This window comes from Callorhinchus milii, unplaced genomic scaffold (assembly GCF_018977255.1).
Source record: "Callorhinchus milii isolate IMCB2004 unplaced genomic scaffold, IMCB_Cmil_1.0 Scaffold12, whole genome shotgun sequence".
In the NCBI taxonomy this organism is placed as follows: domain Eukaryota; kingdom Metazoa; phylum Chordata; class Chondrichthyes; order Chimaeriformes; family Callorhinchidae; genus Callorhinchus; species Callorhinchus milii.
Genome location: NW_024704753.1, coordinates 17,448,226 through 17,469,478, shown reverse-complemented (window position 1 = coordinate 17,469,478; position 21,253 = coordinate 17,448,226). Strand labels below are relative to the sequence as shown.

Below are 21,253 nucleotides of genomic sequence, written 5' to 3'. Positions count from 1 at the left end.
ACCGTCCCAGTATCTGCCTTAAATATAGTTGGCTGATGATACATTAGCGCTTCAAAATCTGCTGCCAAAATATATCTCCTCTGCTTTGCTCTCCAATCCACTTGTTTCAAATCCCTCCTGGTTTCAATTTACCCTACAGTATCTCATTCACAGGGACCTTGTCATTCCTAAATCAAAGTGGTACTTAGGTTTGTTAGGAAGAGCACCAAGGGAGGTAACTAGTGCTGCCACTCAACAATCCTTCTACTTGGAATTGTTTTGCAGTTTGAAAGGGGTGGGCAGGGGATTCCTTAGCTTCACACCTGCTATTATTTTCATGATCTTTTCTCCAGAAATCTTGTGAGGGCTGGGTGCCCACACTGGATATGTTTTTTGAATGGCGACATTTAACTTTTTTGTGAATTTGGATGAGGGAGGGATAATGCCCAGGGCACCAGAATGGTTTCCTGATCTTCTTGGAAATAACAGCATATAGATTATTAGAGCATAGCTATTTCCCAAAAGAACAACAACAGAGAGCTTTTGTACTCTGAAGAAACATCAGGCATGTTTCCTTTCCCCCCTAAGCCTGTTTAGGCTAGCAGGAAGTCGCTAGCCTAAACAGTTGTTAGTCGATTGGCAGATCAGGTTGTCTAGATCCTCAAATTTAGATTTGGCAGATTTCTGACAGATTAGGAGTCATAAAGGTGAGATGGTGTTATGCAATATTGCTGGCAGGTAACATTGCAGGATTCCAAAGAGCGAATGAAGCAAACTCTCAGAATTTAGTAGAGAACAGATAGAGTAGATTGTACCTAGTTCAGGTATCTCTAAACACATTTCAACCCTTCAACTAGATAATATATAAATATTAAGTTGCCTGGTGTAATCTTTTCCAGTGCATTGGAGCGCTCTGAAGTCAAAGAGTGAGAAGCTTTGCTTGTCTACAGCAAAGCAAAGGATTATCTTATCAGCTGTCATGATCAGACTGCAATGCAGAGACTCATCTATTTGTAAGCCTTCAGATCACTGCAAAGGCGTAATCAGGATTTTCAAAATAATTTAAAAATCTGCTTTACCACACAATTGTAAAGAAATCTGACCTGAGCAAAATTTTAAAATCATATTAAAAGTACAACATATTTATGATAACCACGGGTTTAGAACGTACGGTTCTGTACGGTTACGTACAGACTCCTAGAATGATCTTTGTTCCATGGTGCATTGAGAATGCATGTTCAGTGTCAAAGCTCTGCACCAGGTCTATTCTCTTCACTTCACACACAGTCCCACTCACTTTCCAACGACCAGAACCAAACTCTTGCTGGGCAAATCAACAGAACGTTTTCCAGTTGCAAGCACTCAGGGTTCACAACCTTTCCTCCTTCCCAACCACTTCTTTCTAAATTACAGCTTTTCAACCTTGTTGGTAAAATGAACTATGGGCCTCAAATCTTTATTTAGGTTTAGGTTCACAGTAAAAAAATCCTCTTGGTATTTTTTGGCCTCATTTCTTTATGGATTGAATAGAAACTATTGCAAAGTCATTTTAAGAGGTGAACACCGCTGCAGGAATAAACTATGAACATTGCTAATTTTACAGTGGATAATAGTATGTACCACAGATAATAGCTTATATATTAACTGCAGATTCCTCTGAACTCCACTGTAATTGCTATTGAGAAGGGAACGTTTCCAATGCTGAAATCTCTTAGTTCTGAAATTGAAGCTCTCGTTCTCACTGCTGTGGAAGGATTATGTTGACTGTCTTTTTAGTGGGGTACTTTTCGTTCTGTACGTCACACTGCCAAAGTAGGAGAAAACTATTCACGTGCAGCACAGGCCACTTAAGATCAACTGTGCCAAGATCCAACCACACGTAAAATCAATGAACTATTCCACTTGCATCCCTTTTCCTCTTCATTACCAGACAGCAATACTATACTGATTAAAGTATTGTGCGGATAGGGTTTACTTATCATAATTCCAGACTTCAAAATGTTGTGCATCCTGCTGGATGCTTTAATATATACTCAGACATAATTCTGTAGCATCGAGTGGTAATATGAAGTAGTGGCTACTAGTGATAATAAGTAGGTTCCACATCAACTTTTCTTTGAAGCAAAGAAACAACTATAAAAGTAGAAGTGGGGAGATGGTTTAAAATCTAAAATCAAATTAAAATCAAATCTGAATTGATTTTGTTTCGGCAGAACAAAATGGTAATGAAGAGGAAAAAGTGGATGCAAGTGGAATAGTTCTTTGATTTTAAGTGTGATTGGATCTTGGCACAGTTGATCTGAAGAAGGAACCCACTGTACGTCATGTGCTTCTGCTTTTTGCTCAACCTGTTCCGGCTCCTTCATGCTGCTTCCTCCCGACGGGCTCCTCCAACGACGTTACAACTCCATCTGGAGACGTGGGCTCTGGGTTCGGGTAATCCATGGTTGTAAGCAAATCAGACAACACAAAGGAAAAGTAAGCTAGAATATTTAACTACAATCAATTCTCATTAAAGGCAAATTCAATCTGTCGAATATTTCTGTCCAGCAAAGTAGACAGTGTATTGTATAGGGAAATTATAAGTTTATTAACAAAATCAGTACCATCCCATTGCTCTGAACTGCGTGGTGCTGTGCACAAATGTACTTGGCAACATTGCATTTTGTGCGTTTCGCCCACATAACATAGTCGATTCACTCTACAGTGTATTCTGTGAGGTGCTTTGAGACGTCACAAAGACGTGATAAGGCGTTACAAGGATTATTATGATATTTGAGGACACCACTATTTCCTCATCTAGCAGAATTCAGGTGATACACTGGCATCGTCTTTTTGTATCAATCTAGATATTTAACACTTATTCGAAATAGTCTTGAATTAATTATGTACAATACCGATTACATGCTTAATTCAATTTTGTTGACAGATTTCTTTTGAAAGGAGTAATGAGCTAAACTTTAACCAACTCACATCATAAAAATACTGCTGCAATCAAGTACAAAACATAAATGTCAATGTAATAATCACATAGGTTTTAGCCTATCTCCAAGATATATTCTAGGTGTATGTTACAGAAGCTAATGGATACCGTGAAGGGAATTATAAAGCTGCAATATAACCAAGAAGTTCCATTATCACAAAGCAACACAGCTTAAACAAACAATGACAAGTTGAAGCCAGGATATGCAGGTTGAATTCCAATAGCTTCTGTTCTAGAAGTTAAAATAGAAAAAGAGCTAGGAATCAGAAGCAATTGGTTACGATTGTGTTGCTACTGAGTCAAAGTGCCGTGAGTAGAATCATAATGAAACTGGAAGAAGTCCTGTAACAATGCCCATGATCGGACAGAAGAGCTTCCTGTGTCATTTACAAAGGAGGTAACTGTGTACAAATTGGCCATTTTGAGGTATTATATAGTTGAGATATATTCTATGTGAAGTATAACAGATGTCTACAAATGCAGTCGCTTCATTTCACAATAAATTATGCAAAGCTCTTTGAGACATCCTCCTGAAGTGATAAGGAGGGATACCAAATGCAACGATTATTGTTATTAATAACAGATGATTTGTATCGATACACCTGGCTTCGGCACTGTCTAGCTGGCTTCCTGTGGTAAAAATGGGACACCATCCAGGTCATCAGTGTTGTTACTTCCCATGTGTCGCGCACATAAAATAAAATTTACATTTATATAGTCTTTCGTGTCGGGAGGATGGCTTAAAGAACTTAACACTGCTGTCTGGGCATCCAAATAGTCCACAAGTAAACTATGCGCAGGAAGTGTAGCTGACGTTATATCATGTGCGCTATGCATAGTGCTAAAGATGCACGACTGAGTCACTTTGCAAAGGAAAATGACTCAACAGGACATGCAGCACCTACAGCGTATGCAAACGGGAAGTGATATCAGGTGCAACCCGATGACTATAAAAGGGGCAGGCAGCCATTTTCCATTGGCCCACATTGTAACAGGGTCGCCGTGTGTGTAGATACACATCCTCAACCTTTTTTGCTTAAGGCTTTGCTATTGCAGTCTGTTGGCTAAAATACTGGATGGCGCTACATGTGGCATTTTTGGCAATGCGCAATTATGAGGAAATACCTTTGGTGGCCAACGTCACCAAAGATCCTACATGCAACACCAACTGGAATGTCAGCTCACGTATGTTGTGTAAGCATCACAGACATCATACCATATTTTTTTCCAGTCATCTTGAGAATAAAACATGCACTGTTTTATAGGTATCCTTTGATGGCATTTGAATTATTTAAGTCAACAAAAGCCAACTTAATTCAAATATCAAAATACAGATTCACTTAAAAATATAGCCATCAAGTTAAACCAGCCACTCAGGAAAGCAATTTTGCCTTTTCTAATCCAAAGTCAGCCTTGCATTGCAGGCTATTTTTTAAAAAAAACATTGTTTGTGTATTTTCTAGCACTCGTGTTTGATAACTTCCCCATTCCCTCTGAGGCCTGATCTCCACACACTTACCTTGTTGTAGGCTGGTCTGTAGGTGGTTCACAATTGCAGTCAGAATGGTGGAGAGGTTCATCACCTGAGCACACTGTGCCAGAGCTAGAGTGAACAGCTCATTCCAACAGGCACGCACCAGACTAGTGTTACAGTCTTGACTAAAAGATGTAAAAAAATATTAAAATACACCACATGGATTTACCCCCTAAATATGCCACATTAATCTATATGAAACCTTTCAGGCTCCCAATAAAATGACTATCATTTATCCAGAACATCCATACCCCAATGGAACTCTTCTTTCATCCCCATTGTTTCCTTCTCATCCTCTGATGTGAAAAGCACTATACAAAGTAATTTGTTGTTATTCTCTTTTGCCTTTCTTGGCCACACATTACCCTCACCAAGAGTGGGCAATCTAAATGATATGCTGCTGTCTGCGGATAAATCAAGTTTCTAATTCTCCAACTAATACTGCATATTTGATGATTTTGTACAATCCTTGGCTACGATGCCCTCTAGTCGAGTGGCCTGCTGATACTCACTACTAAAGCTCACACATGAACAACGACTTCTTGGGGGAGTACCAGAGGGTAACCAGTAACCATGGAACTGCACCCTAGCAAGAGGAGGCCACACTAGGAGCAGAGAGGTATGTGCTAATAGGGAAAACATTAGAAAAAAATAATCAGACAGGTTAAATTTTACACAAAATAGAAATGAGTTCTCACCCTAGGGCCTGGAATGCTGGGATAGATCTCGCCCAGTGCATGGAGAGAAAGAGCAGCCTGGATGCAGATTCGCAGATGTAATGTACATTTAGGTATTCTGGCATTGGACTAGGCATGGTTAGCTGCCAAATTAAATCACAAAAAACAATCAGTTATTCACAAATGTCCCTTATTGTTCAAATATGTCACAGCAATTGTAATCGACATGTGATATATGGACAATTACATTTAGGTTCGGTTTGGCCTTCATTCCCTATTATCTTTGACAACCAGGGTTAAACATTTCCGATGCACTGACAGCATCACTTTAGTGATTAAGACATTAAAAATGTCAAGAAATAACTTTTTTTTAAAAAAAATCCATACCACAAAGTTGCTTTCATTATTTAGTTTTTTTGGTGTGGGGAGGGGAAATCTTTCAGTTGAGGGATTTCACTACATTCCTTTTTATAGTATTCCTTAAGTACAGTTAAGAATATGTAAGTGGCTAACTGTGACAATGACAAAAGTCCGTCAATTGCTTCCTTGCGTTTTTAATTATTCCGCAATCCAATACAAGCAAATCAATTGTTTGAAAATAATTTGCATTCAATTTACAATTTAAAAAAAAAAGGACTGAAATGTCAAGAAAAGGTTTTGTTCAGTAAGAAAAACAAATGAAGGGCAAGTGTCTTGGAACACAGTCGAATCCTATTAAATCTCTAACTACTTTCCAGAGAAATGGCTGGCTCATAAAGCAATTACAAATTTGGGATTTTTTTGCACTGCCCTGCTTAACATGGCAATTTAATCAATACTGTATTAAAAACCACCCCATTGTAGAAAATGGTCCTTAAGTGCAAGTGGGTGGAAAAAACAATGCAATAAATCCTGGTTGACAATATTAAGTGTGCTGACTAATGAAATTTGTAGCACATTTTATGCTCAAAGCTGGATTATAAAGTCTGTGTGGGTCAGGAGTTATACACAACAAAAGTCAATGGGAAGAGATCTGGTTTAATGAAACCCTATGTATGCCATCATCATAGAAAGCCAGATTGTGTATTTTATTTGCTTACAAAATATAGTTACTTAGCTTTGCAGAACATCCTGTGAAGCTTTGAGGAATCGTCCCAGGGTGAAAGGCCAAATTTAAGAATTATTATTATTATATTATTATAAGCACTTAACTCAAATATACAGTATTAGAAAGTACACTGCTATCAACTCTTAAGAAGACAAACCTTGAATGTCACATGAGTGTCTGTAAGTAAAGGTCCTTCCACCTCGATTATTGGCATAGATTGGTCTCTGCTGATCAGCTGAATGTTGCCTGTACCGAGAGGATCCATACTTTCGGCCAGGGTTTGTCCTGTGCTGCCGTCTGTAGGGCTAAGTGCTTTTGCCAAAGTGTCAAATGCCCTGTAACAAACAATATTCTGTCAAGCGCTTTGAGACATCTCGAAGACATGGCAAAGCACTATATCAAATGCAAGGATTATTGGTAATAATCGTCGGTAATAATCGTCGATAGTATTGTCGATAGCAACCAATAATAATATTGGTTGCTATCGACAATACAGTATTATGGGACCTGTGTTCCACTCGTTTCAGGCTTCTATCCGTCAATAATCAGTAGCAAACTATTCTGTACGCTGCTTTATGCATGGGTCACTCTAGGTCTTCAAGTTGTTATAAGAAACAAGCCTGCTGTGTGAGCTCAGAGCTATCAGTCATTGATCTAGAAGACATGTACATGGTCTTCTCCAAGTCAGTGACTTGCAGTTTCATGTAAGGGGACATTTAGCCCCAAGTAAGAAAAAAATACAAGACAGCAAAAAAATCCCCACGAGTTTCACTGCAGGTGCCACTTTATCGGTAGGTTTGGACTGGCTACAGATCATAGTCATAGTCAAGGTTAGAGAGGCAGGCCTGGAGGGCTATTCAGGTGAACAGTGAGATTAAAAATATTTTCACTAACAATACAAGTAGAATATATGGGTAACACTGTCGCTCGTGTGTATCAGCAGTTCTATCACACAATGTTCGCCCATCACGTGAGCAGCACTAGCTAAGCGCAGCACACAGGCAACATGATCCCACATGGGCTGACAGCTAAACGTTAACGCTTAAGTTTAATGAGATCATGATACACGTTAGGTAGTAACGGGCCTTACGGGGCATAGGATAACTGACAAGCTGCCGATTGCGAGTGTTTATTTAAAAAGAAAAGCACATAACGTTGCAGAGTTCCACTCTCGTTGCTACCATTTGCCATGTGGGGGGCTGAGCCGTGTTTCCTAACTCTATTACCAAGGCAGTGCTGGGACGCTTACTGCAGCTGTTGCCTCGGCTAAAATGGAGGCAGGCAGAACCAATGAGCTTAGAGGTTGATCACGCTGGACATTAAAAATATATTATTTTGTATTGCGCATGCATTTTAAAAATAATGCCCGAGGGAAACCTAATGGCTTTGAATTTAGTTTTTAAAAGCTTTCCAGGGGACCCTTATCCAAATAAATAAAACATCCACTTAAAAGTTCATGAAGACTTCTGGTAATGGATAACATTTCCTAACGTTTTAGTGACATTGTTACCGAGGAAATGCATCATCAAGCCTTCAAATATGTAACAAATTCGTTGCCACAGAGTGAATAAAAATAACGCTATCAGATCGACACTGTGGTCAGTCCCCTTTCAGTTTTTTATTGCAATGCCCACTCGATGTCACAATAGTTCAGTAGTTTTGCCAGACAACTTGCTCCAGTTATTCCTCCTGGGATTCAAAATTATTTTACGATGACCATAACAAGACTATTTATGAAGCAGAGTGCAATCAGCTCAATTTAGTCATAGGAATGAAACCTGTATTAAATAGGAAATCATTAGGCACCCTCGGTTTGTTCACAAAGGTTCTTCACCCAATAAACCAAGACAGACAACTATTATCGACCTAATTGCACCAATTTACTGCTAATGGATGCAGGGTAAGCTCTGCGTACCGTGTAATCTCACTAGTAGACTGGTCCGCTTGCTGCAGTTCCGTGACTGTGGCATCTCCATTATTAAGTGCTTCAATTGTGGAAAGGTCACTTAAGCTCTGTGAATCCTCTTTGACCTTGCTCAGGTTTGCAAGGGAGGTGACAACATTAGCCAGTGTACCCAAATCACCCTGGCTAGTTTCAGCCTAAAAACAAAGGGAGAATATAAATATAGCATTTTTTTTTCAGCAAAGCAGCTGATTTGTGGTTAACTGAATAGTTATATCAATTCCGGATACCTGCATGTTAGAGTGGTATTTTGAAATTGCTGATTAAACTAGGGCGATATTCTAAGGGTGATCTGGTGCACAATCAGCACTTGTGTTTTATCCAAAGGGCTTAGGGATCAGGTCAAATGGGATATACTGGTACTGGCTGTGCTACCCGTCCACCTGACCTCTGGGATGAATCCAAATCGCCTTTTCTTATTTGGCTGATACTGCATTTCATTTTGGTTCAATGGTCCTTTCAGAACTGGCTGCACACTAGAAGGATTGTGAAAATCCAGCTGATCCAAAACTCCACCACCGTACTAAACTCTGTACCCCCATCACAAGAGTTCTGGCCAGGATCCACTGGCTCCCTGTCGCCAAACAGATTGATTTCGAGATCCTCGCACTCGTCTTCAAATCCCTTCATGCCCTGACACCTCCTGACCTGCTTACTCCCTAACCCACTACTCTTCGCCTCCGATCACCTGGCTCCAGCCTCCTGCATGTCCCTCGGGTCCTTCGTTCCACCATCCGTGGTTACTTTCAGCCATTACACCCCATAACTCTGGAAAACTCTTCCTCTATCCCTCCCTTCCCCATCTTCAGAATATGCCTTTCTCTTCGATCATGGCTACGGTCACCTCCCCCGGCTCAGCATCGTGCTCCACCACTCTCACGTGCTCTGGGACGCTATCCTGTATGAGGGGCGCTATATACAAGTTGTTGTTTTTGTTGTTGAAGGAGAATTTAAGGGTATGAAGGGCAATTTTAAGATACATTTTACCTGTAAGTTTTATATATGCTCTCTCAATGTAGTATTCATAAAAAAGCTCCTACCTTAGGGTCTGTAGCCAACACAACAGTACCACTATCTGTCCGAATTAATGGCTGCTGAATGTTCACTAGCGCTCCGGATTCAAACAGACCTGACTGCCTATAAAGAAAATGGGAAACAAAGTTGGGTAAAGTACAAATCTACATTGTTCTCAGATCTACTGCAACTTCTCAGTCACAGGTATCCAGGACCTATTGGGGATAAATGGAATCCTGGAATTATCAGAAGCATTAAAAATTTAACTAAAATTCAAATATTCATAGTTAGCTAAAAGCTTTCCTTAATTTTCCACTAAACAGTCAAGACGCAGAGGCAAAATCAATGCAGATGTTTAAAAGGTAGACAGATACTTAGGAAGTAGATGTTATTCAAAGTATTAAGGAGTTTCTGCGAAAGAGGTCATTACAATTAAAAGATTTGCCAAGATCCAATCAACTACGGGAACAGGCTGTGGGCATGCTCTTGTTCCTCTTTGCCTGTGTTAATACAAGTTAAAAGGAAAGGAAATTAGGGGACAGCAAACATTATTCCATTGTAGTAACTTGTATAGAACTGCAGTTCAGCTGTTAACTGAAAATGAAGGAAAGCTTCGTTTTTACTGTTCGTATATGTACGTGCAGAGACTACAAATCCATTTTTTTAATGAGCCAAACCAACGCCTTGGGATGTCCTCCTGACGTGAAAGGCGCTATACAAATGTAATTATGTTATTGTCGTTGAAAGTTACTGTAATAACATAATCGCATCACCAGCTGTCCATAAGGTCACCCCGCGCTATTTAGTGTAGAGTGACCTTATGAACAGCTGGCGATCTGAAAGAAAAGAGAAACAATATGCCACATTTGACCACCAACCCAGAGTAGGTAAAATGCCACAGTACATGGTGGATTTCTCTGCAACAGAGCAACATTCACCAGAGGATTGGTTGTATCCAGATTTTTAATTCCATGTGTGATCTCTCACTTAAAGTCAAACTGTGTACAACACAGAAATCAACAATCGGGTTGTAAAATTCAACAGAAATATTCCATTTTCACATGTCCATGAACAGATTTTTAAAATGTGATTTTTCTATGAGCTGCTGACTCTGGCCAGCGATATTGATGTCAGCAAAAATAACTGGGGAAAATATGAGAGAAAGAACAAAATGAGTTGGATCTTCAACGCAGGAGGAGTAAGATCGGAACTTGGGAACGTCTGCAGTGAAAGGTTTCACAAAGTTCGGATGAATTCTTGCTATAGTCAGGGCTCCCTGGGAATTATTATCAGTCTTAACTTGTAAGTTGTTCCTAAGTAATATGACAAGATCTCAGAGCAATATTAACAAACAGTTTCCTCTTTCATGCCATTCCAAATCCTGACTGTCCAGTGCCCTGGGACATTCTCTTGACGTGAAAGGCACTGTGTAAATGTAATTTGTATTGTATTAGCTTGGGTATAATTTAAGGACAGTAAAACACTACACCCCACTCTGATGCAAGTGTATGAATGACAGCTACACAGTACCATCTCCCAGCTAACTATACCTTGCACTGTCTTTTTCTGCAACAAAAGTTGGCATGGCTGTAAGAGGGCTCCTTAGGTCTTTCCGGATGTAGATTTTTTCTGTTGAAGCTGCACAGTTTGCTGGTTTCTCCCGTTGTGCCTCGATTGGTTTCCTCTCACACTGAACAGCTAGATCACGATAGGAATTACAACAAACAAAATGTGTTCAACCAGAATTAGATTCAAATAAATAACAGCTCCAGATAGAGTTAAACCTGGTCATAAAACAGTTCTTATCAGTAGTTTTTTCTTACCAAGATTGGAACTTTTTAATAGACCAGGGCGATATGGTAGGTACATGGGGGCAGATTCCCCTGACCAAACCCAACTTACTGGACTCACTCTGGTGATGTATTTTGTGCTTATACCTGGATTCCAGCGTCTGACGATGATCTCTCCTTGTCCTGCCTGAGAAGCTAAGACAGATTTCACAGGATGTCATATTGTGCCTTGATGAAAGGCACAATGGTGTCAGCAATGGTAAATGTTCTTGAGAATTTCGTATCATATTTAAGTTAAAGGCCATTCTCAAAGACATTATGAATCAATAAAAATTACATAACTTCAGATACAACTCGTAAACTAAATTTTCAAATCATGCAAGGTAGGAACACCAACACTGAATGTCAAGAGTAGGGGGGAAGAATAACAGTCAGATGTGCAATTTGCCTATGACATCGCAAGGATGAAATCCTATTGCACCATCGTCAACTTTAACTCAGTTAGGAAGCACAATCATCCTCAGGATTCCGCTCCTCCCTTCCCTCCCTGCAACTGAGCCCACTAGTATATCTATCTTGGCGCTCTATAAATGGAATCTTGTTGTTGTTGTTGTTGTAACTGAAGAATTGGAACAGCTCGTATTAAGGACTAAGGTTGAGAACGAGATTCAGAAGTGGTAATAGTAACAAGAGAGATTGTGACCTCAAAATGGTCATGTAAGGATTAGAACAATGTAGTTCCATAAGACCTAAAAGGTATAATACAGTATGTAACTTGTGCAGGATGTGTGTGCCATTTCTAGAGGTGCTGTACCTCTCCAGGTTGCTGGATAAATCAATAGCAAGCAGGTAAACACATGTCCTTGCTCCAAAGCAGGTAAGGCACGATAGTGATTTTGGAAATGGAAAATGAAGGAAAAACATGGTATAGATAAAGTTTAAGTCAATTTGAGCCTAAGTGCCGAGATCACTTTGGGGAAGTGATTTGGTCAAAAAATGAATCGCATCACTGAGGTATGAATGCAAGCCAATTTGGCTTCTGCTCAAAATGATCCTTTAAAAGTGAAAGTCGCTGTATCACAAACAAACCACCATTCAGCACCAGCCAATATCATTACTGCTCTTGATGGTTCTGCTACAGGAAACATAACTAACTCCTACCACAGTGTGTGTGCAATTGACCCACTTTAAAACTTACAACGTAACATGAACCACAGAATGCCAGATGTCAATTGTCAGTTAGTATTTAGTTTGTACAAGAACTGCTACACGCGCCTGGAAACCCTGCATTAAAAATACTATTGTACTAAAGTTTTTACACTTCCTTTACCAAAATACCTCTGAAAATTAGTTTCAAACACTTAGGCAATGTTATCATATTGTGCAATATTGCAGCAATATTGTGGACACAAATTCAACACTCACATTCCATCTTCATGCCCATCTCCAAACATTTCCGAAGCCGGCAGAACTGGCAGCGGTTGCGATGGTGCTTATTGATCACACAGTCTTGACTGCTACGACAGCTGTAGGTCAGGTTTTTCCTCACACTTCGTTTGAAGAATCCTTTACATCCCTCACAGCTGACTGCACCATAGTGCCGTCCTTCAGAAAGTGAAGCAAACAAGAAAGTTTCATTGCCATGTTCAGATAGTTTGTACTAACATGGCCAGTTAGCCTTGCAGCTGTTTTGCTTTGCATGTCTACAAGTTTCTCAGAAACTGGGGAAGGCATGAGCAGTACCCACTTTCGTGCATTCATACCTCATCCAGAGGTGGCCATTACACTGAGATCCACCATGACAATACTGAATTATCAGTATTATGAATTATCTGGTGTTTTACATTGGAATAAGGAACTGAGAACTGATCAAACTAGTGCGAGACAGGCATCGTGTGCTCTTAGTCCATTATTTGTGTAAGAACACAACTGAATATCTGTTATATTCTTTAGAAGTGATTAGATCATTACTATTTGGCTTATTTATCAACACAAATATTGTACAGAATTCTTAGTACACATGAGTGTATATTTTTCGTGTCGATAGGTAGATCAGATCCAAGCCAAAGATGCTGATGTGTAAGTGCTTTATGATAGTGCTTTTCAATGTAAATCTCAGACAATCAGATAATGCACATTAAGCTTAAATTGACCCGCGAGGCAACATAATTGATTAGATTGTATGTGTATATGGAGGGGTCTAACAAGTTACCATGGTATTTTTCAGATATTTTCTAAATTTGTTGCTCATGAATTCTAACACTGAACTGATCAACTTCAGCAGTAGACTCTTGTCATTTTCTGATCCATAGAAGACATGTTAGTGTAACAATGTGATTTGCAAGGTGACTACAACTTTAATTAGTTTCAAACGTTCTTTTGATAAAGATTGAAATTAAGGAGACATGTTTGCCATTAGCTTTTCAAAACTCTTTGCCCCGATATCAGTGCCGGTGATTTGCTTAGTTTCCTTTAATGGGGGGGGAAGGGAATGTCCACTTTTGTACTATTCATTTTAATATTACAATTAAAATAAATTATACAAATTGAATTGTAAAATTAATGAATCTTTTGTGGACGAGGAAGAGTAAAAAAATGAACATCAATAAATAAAAAATGCCAAATGAATAAGTAATCTTATCATCCAACTGTACATTTTTTTCACTCTAAGCAACATACACTTAATAGTGCATTAATCCTTGTGACATTTCTTCTTTTGGATCCAAAATCATCCTAGAGATTGTGGTAATCTTATCTCCGATATGGCCCTGTCAATCTTCAAAGGGTTACCTATTCAATTTTTAGTTAATGAATTATACTTTCACCAAATGTAGCTTCAGCTTTCCAAAAAGGTTGGTAGGCACTGGATTAAATGACAAGAAAACAATTTTAAGTTAGAAGTAAAATAAATTAGAAAATATGTAGAAAATATATTTTTTTAATAAAGGGAAAGTGGAATAGGACAAGCATCGGTCAAGTTTTCAAAATGTTTGTTTCTGTCAATATTGTTAGGGTTAGTAGTGATAAAGCTATCCTGGGTTTGAGTAGCTTGAAAGATTATTTTATCTTGTATAAACTGAAAAAGTGCAGAACAGGTTAAGAGTCTCTGTAAACTTGCTAGTGGTCTCCGTGTTGCAAATGCAATACCATGATATCGTATGTATGTTTGTAGCAGCAAGTCACTGATTGTTGCAGCAGTCAAACTTCTGAGAACAGGCAGGTAAACCAAAAGCAATACAAAGGAAATTCAAAAAACGTTGCCTGCATTCTCTCTGAGTTACAAACAACTACTTGGCAAACCAAAGAATTGCAGTATTTGTGCATTTTCTTTCTGTGCACAAACAATATACTTGTTGCTCAGTAATGTCCGATCATCATTCAGAATCGAGCTCAGATTACATGCCGGTTTACCTCTAGCAGGTGTTACCTGATGCTTTGTCTCCACACACAACACAATATTCTACAGGCTGCGATCGCTGGACTTCAGATTTTACCAGCAGACGTTCTACAGCAGCTGCATCCGTTACAATCTGAAAAAAGTAAAAATATTAGGTACAAGAGTGTATTTGAAGGACGGCATCTCCAACAACGCAGCACAACCCCCAGCACTGTGTTAAGAGTGGCAGCCTAAATGATACGAGTTCAAAGTCCCAACCTAGTGCTTTAACCCACATCCTTCTGACTCGGAGGCAAAGAGTGCTACCAACTGAACCAGGCTGACACACCGTAATAGCCCTTCTGTCCATTATGGTGCATTCTGCCATCTTTCAGTATTCTGCCAAGCAGTTTGTCTAAGTATCAGTGATAATCAAACACTTGAGAACAGAGTTTGTTTAAAGATGGGTTTGAAACCTTAATTTATCTGAATTAAGAGTCCAAAGGACTTCTTCTAGCGCTACCAAAACCCTATACAAATGCTCCTGTAAGCCTCCTGCAAAGCTACCTCTTCGATCGAGCCTCCAGTCACCTCCCTTCTCGGTGTCCAGCACCTTCTCCACAAAGCATTTTGAGATGGTGCCCTCAAAGGTGCAATATAAACACAAGCTGGAGTTGCTATTCTGTTCAAATATTCCACCTAGCCATATTGGGGGGGAAAAAAAATAGAAGTATAGATTACCTACAGCTGGGTACACTCGCCTTAATACCTAGGATCCACCACTTCATTCATCAGACCAAACCCATAATGTGTTGCTGGTTATGCAGAAGCTCCATTGATCTTAATTGAAGCTATCTGTTGTGAACTCACTCTAAACATTTCTGTGTGTAATGCTCTTATACTAGCTCATTCCACCATTTTTTAAAAAAAATTTACATGTTAGGTGTTCGGTTCAAATATCTACCATTCTTTCGATATCTGTGATGATGCAAATTCAGTGCCAAATTAAGAACTGGATTACAATTGTCCAGAACCTGTACACTAAAAGCAAAGCAGAGACTTCTAACCCATCAAAGTGAGATGCACTGAAAGGCAGGTCGCAAAAGTCGAACAATGCTTGTTGTTGGTTACGTTTTATCTTATTTACTTTTTCTGAACTTTAAAAAAAGGCATTGTTTTAATTGCTAACATCGCTATCAGAAGCTCCATTCAAAACCAAGTGCATTTTGCTGTAATCAGACCGCAGTGTCAAAAGACATATGGGTCCAGAATTGAATAAGATCCAAAGCAAAAATACTGCAAACAAACTAGTCTTGTTCACACTTTGTTATGAACTGAACGTCTCGGACTGACCGTATACAATTCAAGAGGGAAAGGAGTCAACTTTTGTTCTGCTTTTTAAAAAAAAAGAGAATAGTGAATAAGACAAATTTTAAATTATTCTTAAACTGTTAAAAAAACAAGGTGTTTATTGACAACTGGTGATTTCTCACTGAGTTCCTTTGCCCCATTTCTTAGCCATCACAACATTAAACGTCGCGGAATGCACTAACGATGTAGTTACCGCACATTTTGTATAATTATAGTGAATTATGAAAAATGCACCACCCATCCAGGATGCATTATATCTCAGCTACCTGAAATCTTTGTGGCACAATACCATCTGTAGTGGTAAGAATGAGCTGTTTAGGACTGGAGCTATCTGGTGTCGTAAGAATAAGCTTTCCTTGGACTGGACTGTCTCCGCCAGCCAATATCACCTTTCCTGCACCTGTTCCATCTGGAGTGGTCAAAATAAACTGTTTGGAAGATGTAGAAGGATCCAAAGCTGTGACGATCTGGATTTTCTGGCCTGTTTGTTGATCGGTTACAATCTGTAAAAAAAAAAGAACATTTTTTTAACCCAGAAAGCAAAGATTTAGCTTTACGGATGAGCATTTTACTACTGTTGCTGACATCCATAAATACCCATTGGGAGAGAATTAAAAAAATCTTAATTATCTCCAATCATGGGTTAAGAGAAAGGCGTTTTCTTTGGACTTCTCATTTGGCCTTACCTCACCCTACCACTGCCATCCCACTCACCACCCATCACTTAGCACTTAGCCTGCTTCAATTCCTCTGCTTCGTCCTACCATTGCGTTTTGCCAAAAAAAAACATACAGCCAATTCACTTTACAGTATATTCTGCAAAGCACTTTGAGACGTCTCAAAGACGTGATAAGGAACTATATCAAATGCAAGATTATTATTATTATTATTGGTAGGCAAGCTTTCAGTCACTCTGTCCACGCTCTCTGAAATTGCATCCCAGATTCCCTACATCTTGCCCCTTCTTTGCCTTTAAAACCCCACCTTAAGACTTATCTCTTTCACCATACTTTTGCCCCCTCCCCTGCTAGTTTGAGCTTCCAGTCAGTTGTTTGTACACCTGTTCGGAATATACAATAAAATGCGTCTTTAGTTATCACTACATTTCTTCCTTCCACTTGGGGGTACCATATATCATTAATTACCAATTCAAACATTCCAGATGAGAGACATTGGCCCAAATGCTTAGTTCCCAAATAAATCTTAATTTTCAAAGATAATTGGACAAAATTTACTCGTACAAAACCAGCCTATTTTGCTAATACACTTAGAATCTGTACCCTTATATGTACACCCACAATATGGCTCGCTCTCCCTTAGTGTACTGGGTGGCCTTTGTGTTCAATCCTCACTAATGAATGCAAGTCCCTATAACTAGATATAACTTGACTAATGAGTTCTTCCACGACGATAGGTACTACCAACTGCTATTTAAGTTAAAGCAAATTGGGAAGCTTCAGTCAAACAACGATTTATTTTACACCTCTGTAACCTTTGCTGAACCTGTTTATGTATTTCCTCCTCCTTTGATTTATACAGAAAGCTCGAATTAAAGCACGTTTAAGTTAGCTCAACAGAATTTTATTGTAGCTTCAGTGAAATCTACAACCCTCGGCATTAAATCTTAGACACGATAAATATCAACAAACACAACTATGAGATAACAAACATAAATCACACTTAAACTACACACGCGAGCAGCCACTTGGAATGAAGTTAATGTAAAAGTGCACGAGGAACAAACCTCTAACTACTACTCATTAATAGTCAGAGCACATACCTTTCTTGTCATCAGGTAGAAAAATAGCGACCCTGAGCACATAGCGCTCATTCTATCATGGGCATTGAGGCTCTCCCTGAATTAGCGTCCCCAATGGTAATTGTATTGCACCAATTACTTGATGTAATTGGTCCCTTTTTTATGGTCCATTGAGATCTCCCCTCAGTTGCCCAAGAGGCCAGGTATACTTCCAATCCTTCATTTGCATGTTGGAATGGTAAGTTACCCCACCAAATTGTTGCAATCAACGCTAGAGTCAGACTTGATAGCACCATAAGAATCAAAAGCGTTAAATGCATAATAGAAATATATTTAAAGCGCTACTCAATATATTTAAACAACAGACAGGCATAGAAAACAAAAGTGGCAACTGTGATAAACATCAGGATGTACTCCCAATTCTGATGTCTCATAATATAGAGAATGGCAAATTACTAGGGGTAGTAGCCAGATTGAAGTAGATGAAAGAAATAATGGGTGTCCCCCAGGTGCAATGCTGGGAACTGGAATTTCCTATCACAAAGTACCTTATGGCTGATGTTATATTAAACTTGTCTTTTGACAGTGGAAAGTTCCACTTGATGTGCAGAAGTGTTTTCAGCCTTTACACAAGACAGCTGCTGTTTGAATAGTTGTGAAAGAAATAAAGGGGCATTTCCATCAAGGCCGTGAAAGAAACAATCCCTTTGTCTAATCATATATTGCATTTTTCACTCCATTATTTCTACCCAACACCATTCAAAAGTCTCTAACTTAGTCTTTAAAACCTTGTCTATCTCTTACATATTAAAAAAAAGGATCCTTCGTATTTTCGTGTGTAATCTGTCTTTCCATTGTCCTCTTAAACCCTCTTAAATGCTATTTTTTGTTATTCACAAGTGACTTTTGTAGTGATTCTCGGTACACAATGGTCTTCATTTCCTTTTTTAGATGTGCTTAGGTAATACATTTTTGACTTTTTCAGTCACTGAGGTCATGGTCTTAGGGTATTATCTCCACTGGGAAACACTTATTTTCCACAAAGCTTAGAAAAGCCATATTTTCCTTTCATCCTCTCCCTGTCTAATTCTCCTTAATTCTCTATAAAACACTAACAGACCTAATGTTAGTTCTTCTAGTGTTGCACAAGCTGTGTGGCTAATCTTTATCCCTAACTATGTAGGAATCAGTGAATCTTCCAAGTATGAGGATGTCACTATTTAAAACAATAATATTCAAGTCATTCAGAATTCAGATTGATTGGTAAATGGAAGGAAAGGTCTTTTTCAAATACTAAAACCCAAAATAATTTTATTACAAAGCTGTAGCACTTCATATTAAACCAAATTATATGAATATACATTTTGCGGATTATTTATCACATTTCTGAAAACTACTATGCAACTAGTTTTGCCCATAAAATCTACAGTCAATTCACTTTACAGTATATTCCGTGAAGTGCTCTGACACGTCTTGAAGATGTGATACGGAGCTATATCAAATACATGGCTTATTATTACTTTATCATACCTGGAACCTTTGAGGGGAAGACACAGGAGAGTCTGTAGAGATTATCTGGATACGATGAGGGGGACTGGTCATCACTGATGATCCTGGCAACGTGGCCTGTACCACTGTACTAGTGACTTCAACATGAATCTGTATGGTCTACAATACAATAATAGAAAATTAACACGTTCAGGTGTGTGATGGCAGTTTTACAGTAAATTACAATGACTCAGGATATATCAACAAACCACGGTTGCTCCAATTATTACTGTATTTCAGTCATAATATGCAGCAATATTCCAGCAGTTTGCACTGTAATATTAAAGTACCAGGGTCCCAAGCAACACCTTCCATTTCTGTTCCTACAGATTTTCTTAGCAAAATTTTTGCAGCACTTAACTTCTAACACTATTCAGAGTCTCCTGTAAACTCTGACGACAAATACTGTATTGGATACTTCACTGCCAAAGACCAATTTATTGCTTACATTCCATTGATTATCTTACACTGCACACAAGCAAACTTACAAGGCTTTAATGAAAAGATTTTCATATTATTAAAATATAGAAACATGCAAAGGGCTTAAATTTCTTTTGCAATGTAAACAACGGACTTGATCACTTTCCCCTTCCCTTCATACACACCAACTTGGAAATTGAATTACTAGTACTATTTCATTTGAGTTTAGTTTTATGGGGGGGGGCAAATAATACTACAAACAACGACAGTGCTACTGATTGTAACCGCACTGTAATTATAACCTTTACCCCATCGCAAAGGGATTTATTTCATTTTCACTGTAGCTTTCTTCAAATTTACCCAGTTTCTAAGAATCTTAACAAATATATCAGCTGAGAATTATAGGGTTACATGTGAAGACAAATAATCAAACTGCTAACATAAACCTATCTGTACTGCGTACACTTCGACCAACATTCCAGGTTCCTTTTCTGAGGCCTCGTGAAAGATGAATTTTAAACAAATGTCTGGAAAGTATGTAGTGCATATCAGCACTTTGATTTTCTACACACAGTACACCTATTAGTATCTGCAAAGATGTGGGAAGCTCATGCTGGTTAACCAACTTAACAAAGACCTCAAGCAGACCACTGTAAATAGTCAAAGCTGTGAATACACCATAAGATTACAGTACATTGTAATTCCGTTTTACTGACTCCACATATCCAAATGGGCCATTTTTATTCAGTTGCAAAACATGTATTATTCATGTTGATTTTGCCTGCGTCTTTAAGTATTGCCTTAAAAACTACTTCTTCAACTGAATCTTTCGTCACCCCCGCCTTCTGCCCTCTCTCTTGCTCGACATCTGACTCTGTCAATGTAAAGCGCTCCAAAGCAATATCCTACGTGAAGGGTGCTATATAAATGCAAGTTGTTGTTCAATAGAATCGCAGCATTGACCTTCATCAACTGCTCTACCAAGTTCATTTCATGTCTAAAATTATGGCTCTTGTGTTTAAATGCCTTCAATAAATTGGGTGTGTGCATCATACATTTTATAAATACAGTGTGCATCTTGACATCACAGAAATTCCCAGTTACCTAGACTAATATATTGCCAGTAAATACAGTATTCTATAATTCTCCCTCATGGAGCTTATCACATAGGAATAAGGTTACTTTTCAGCAGCTGATACCCACTTCAAAAATTTGGGGAAGAATCTGGAATATCATTACTTGGTAAATCCTCAAACTCGTCATAGTTTACGGCTGAATTTCATTTACAGAGGAATGTGGGAAGTTTTACCGATGAGAGGAGAAAATATCTATAGGAAAACTACCCACAAAATATTGACAATTCACTTTGCAGCATATTCTGTGAAGCGCATTGAGACGTCCCGAAGACGTGCTAAGGTGCTATATCAAATGGATTATTATTATATTACCCTAAACACAATTTATAATAGATGCAGGATATTGAATCGGTAATAACTACATAACAAATAATAAATTGATGTGTCCTTTTGTACAAATAAAAAAGAATGGCAGTATGAATAGGCACTATGTCATACGAACCAAAACATTAGTTTTGATTCCCAATTTTGCTGATCAACAGGCATGGAAATCCCTACAACATTCTTGCTCCTAATCACTAACTGGTGACCACTGCTGGAAGGTGCTCGGGTGATGGTGTTTGGTTGTCACACTTTCGATGATCGAAGAACCCACCAGCATGCACCAACAAACCTT

At 38.7% G+C, this 21,253-nt stretch overlaps 1 protein-coding gene across 6 annotated transcripts in view; it reads right to left on the bottom strand.

Annotated features, from left to right (window-relative positions):
• The window catches only part of nr2c2 (nuclear receptor subfamily 2, group C, member 2), a 42,171-nt gene that overhangs the window by 5,980 nt on the left and 14,938 nt on the right, over positions 1–21,253 (bottom strand). For 2 of the 6 annotated variants that reach the window (XM_042339531.1, XM_007890456.2), the window contains exons 2-14: positions 19,064–19,201; positions 16,041–16,277; positions 14,971–15,102; positions 14,455–14,557; positions 12,453–12,632; positions 11,175–11,222; positions 10,788–10,935; positions 9,264–9,360; positions 8,176–8,360; positions 6,418–6,595; positions 5,195–5,316; positions 4,482–4,621; positions 2,328–2,405 (exon numbers count right to left, since the gene is read on the bottom strand). In XM_042339531.1, the coding sequence (XP_042195465.1) occupies positions 2,328–2,405; positions 4,482–4,621; positions 5,195–5,316; positions 6,418–6,595; positions 8,176–8,360; positions 9,264–9,360; positions 10,788–10,935; positions 11,175–11,222; positions 12,453–12,632; positions 14,455–14,557; positions 14,971–15,102; positions 16,041–16,277; positions 19,064–19,201 (1,786 nt within the window). The remainder of the gene's footprint in view (positions 1–2,327; positions 2,406–4,481; positions 4,622–5,194; positions 5,317–6,417; positions 6,596–8,175; positions 8,361–9,263; positions 9,361–10,787; positions 10,936–11,174; positions 11,223–12,452; positions 12,633–14,454; positions 14,558–14,970; positions 15,103–16,040; positions 16,278–19,063; positions 19,202–21,253) is intronic. The other 4 variants (XM_042339532.1, XM_042339533.1, XM_042339535.1 and 1 more) reach the window with 4 other exon arrangements.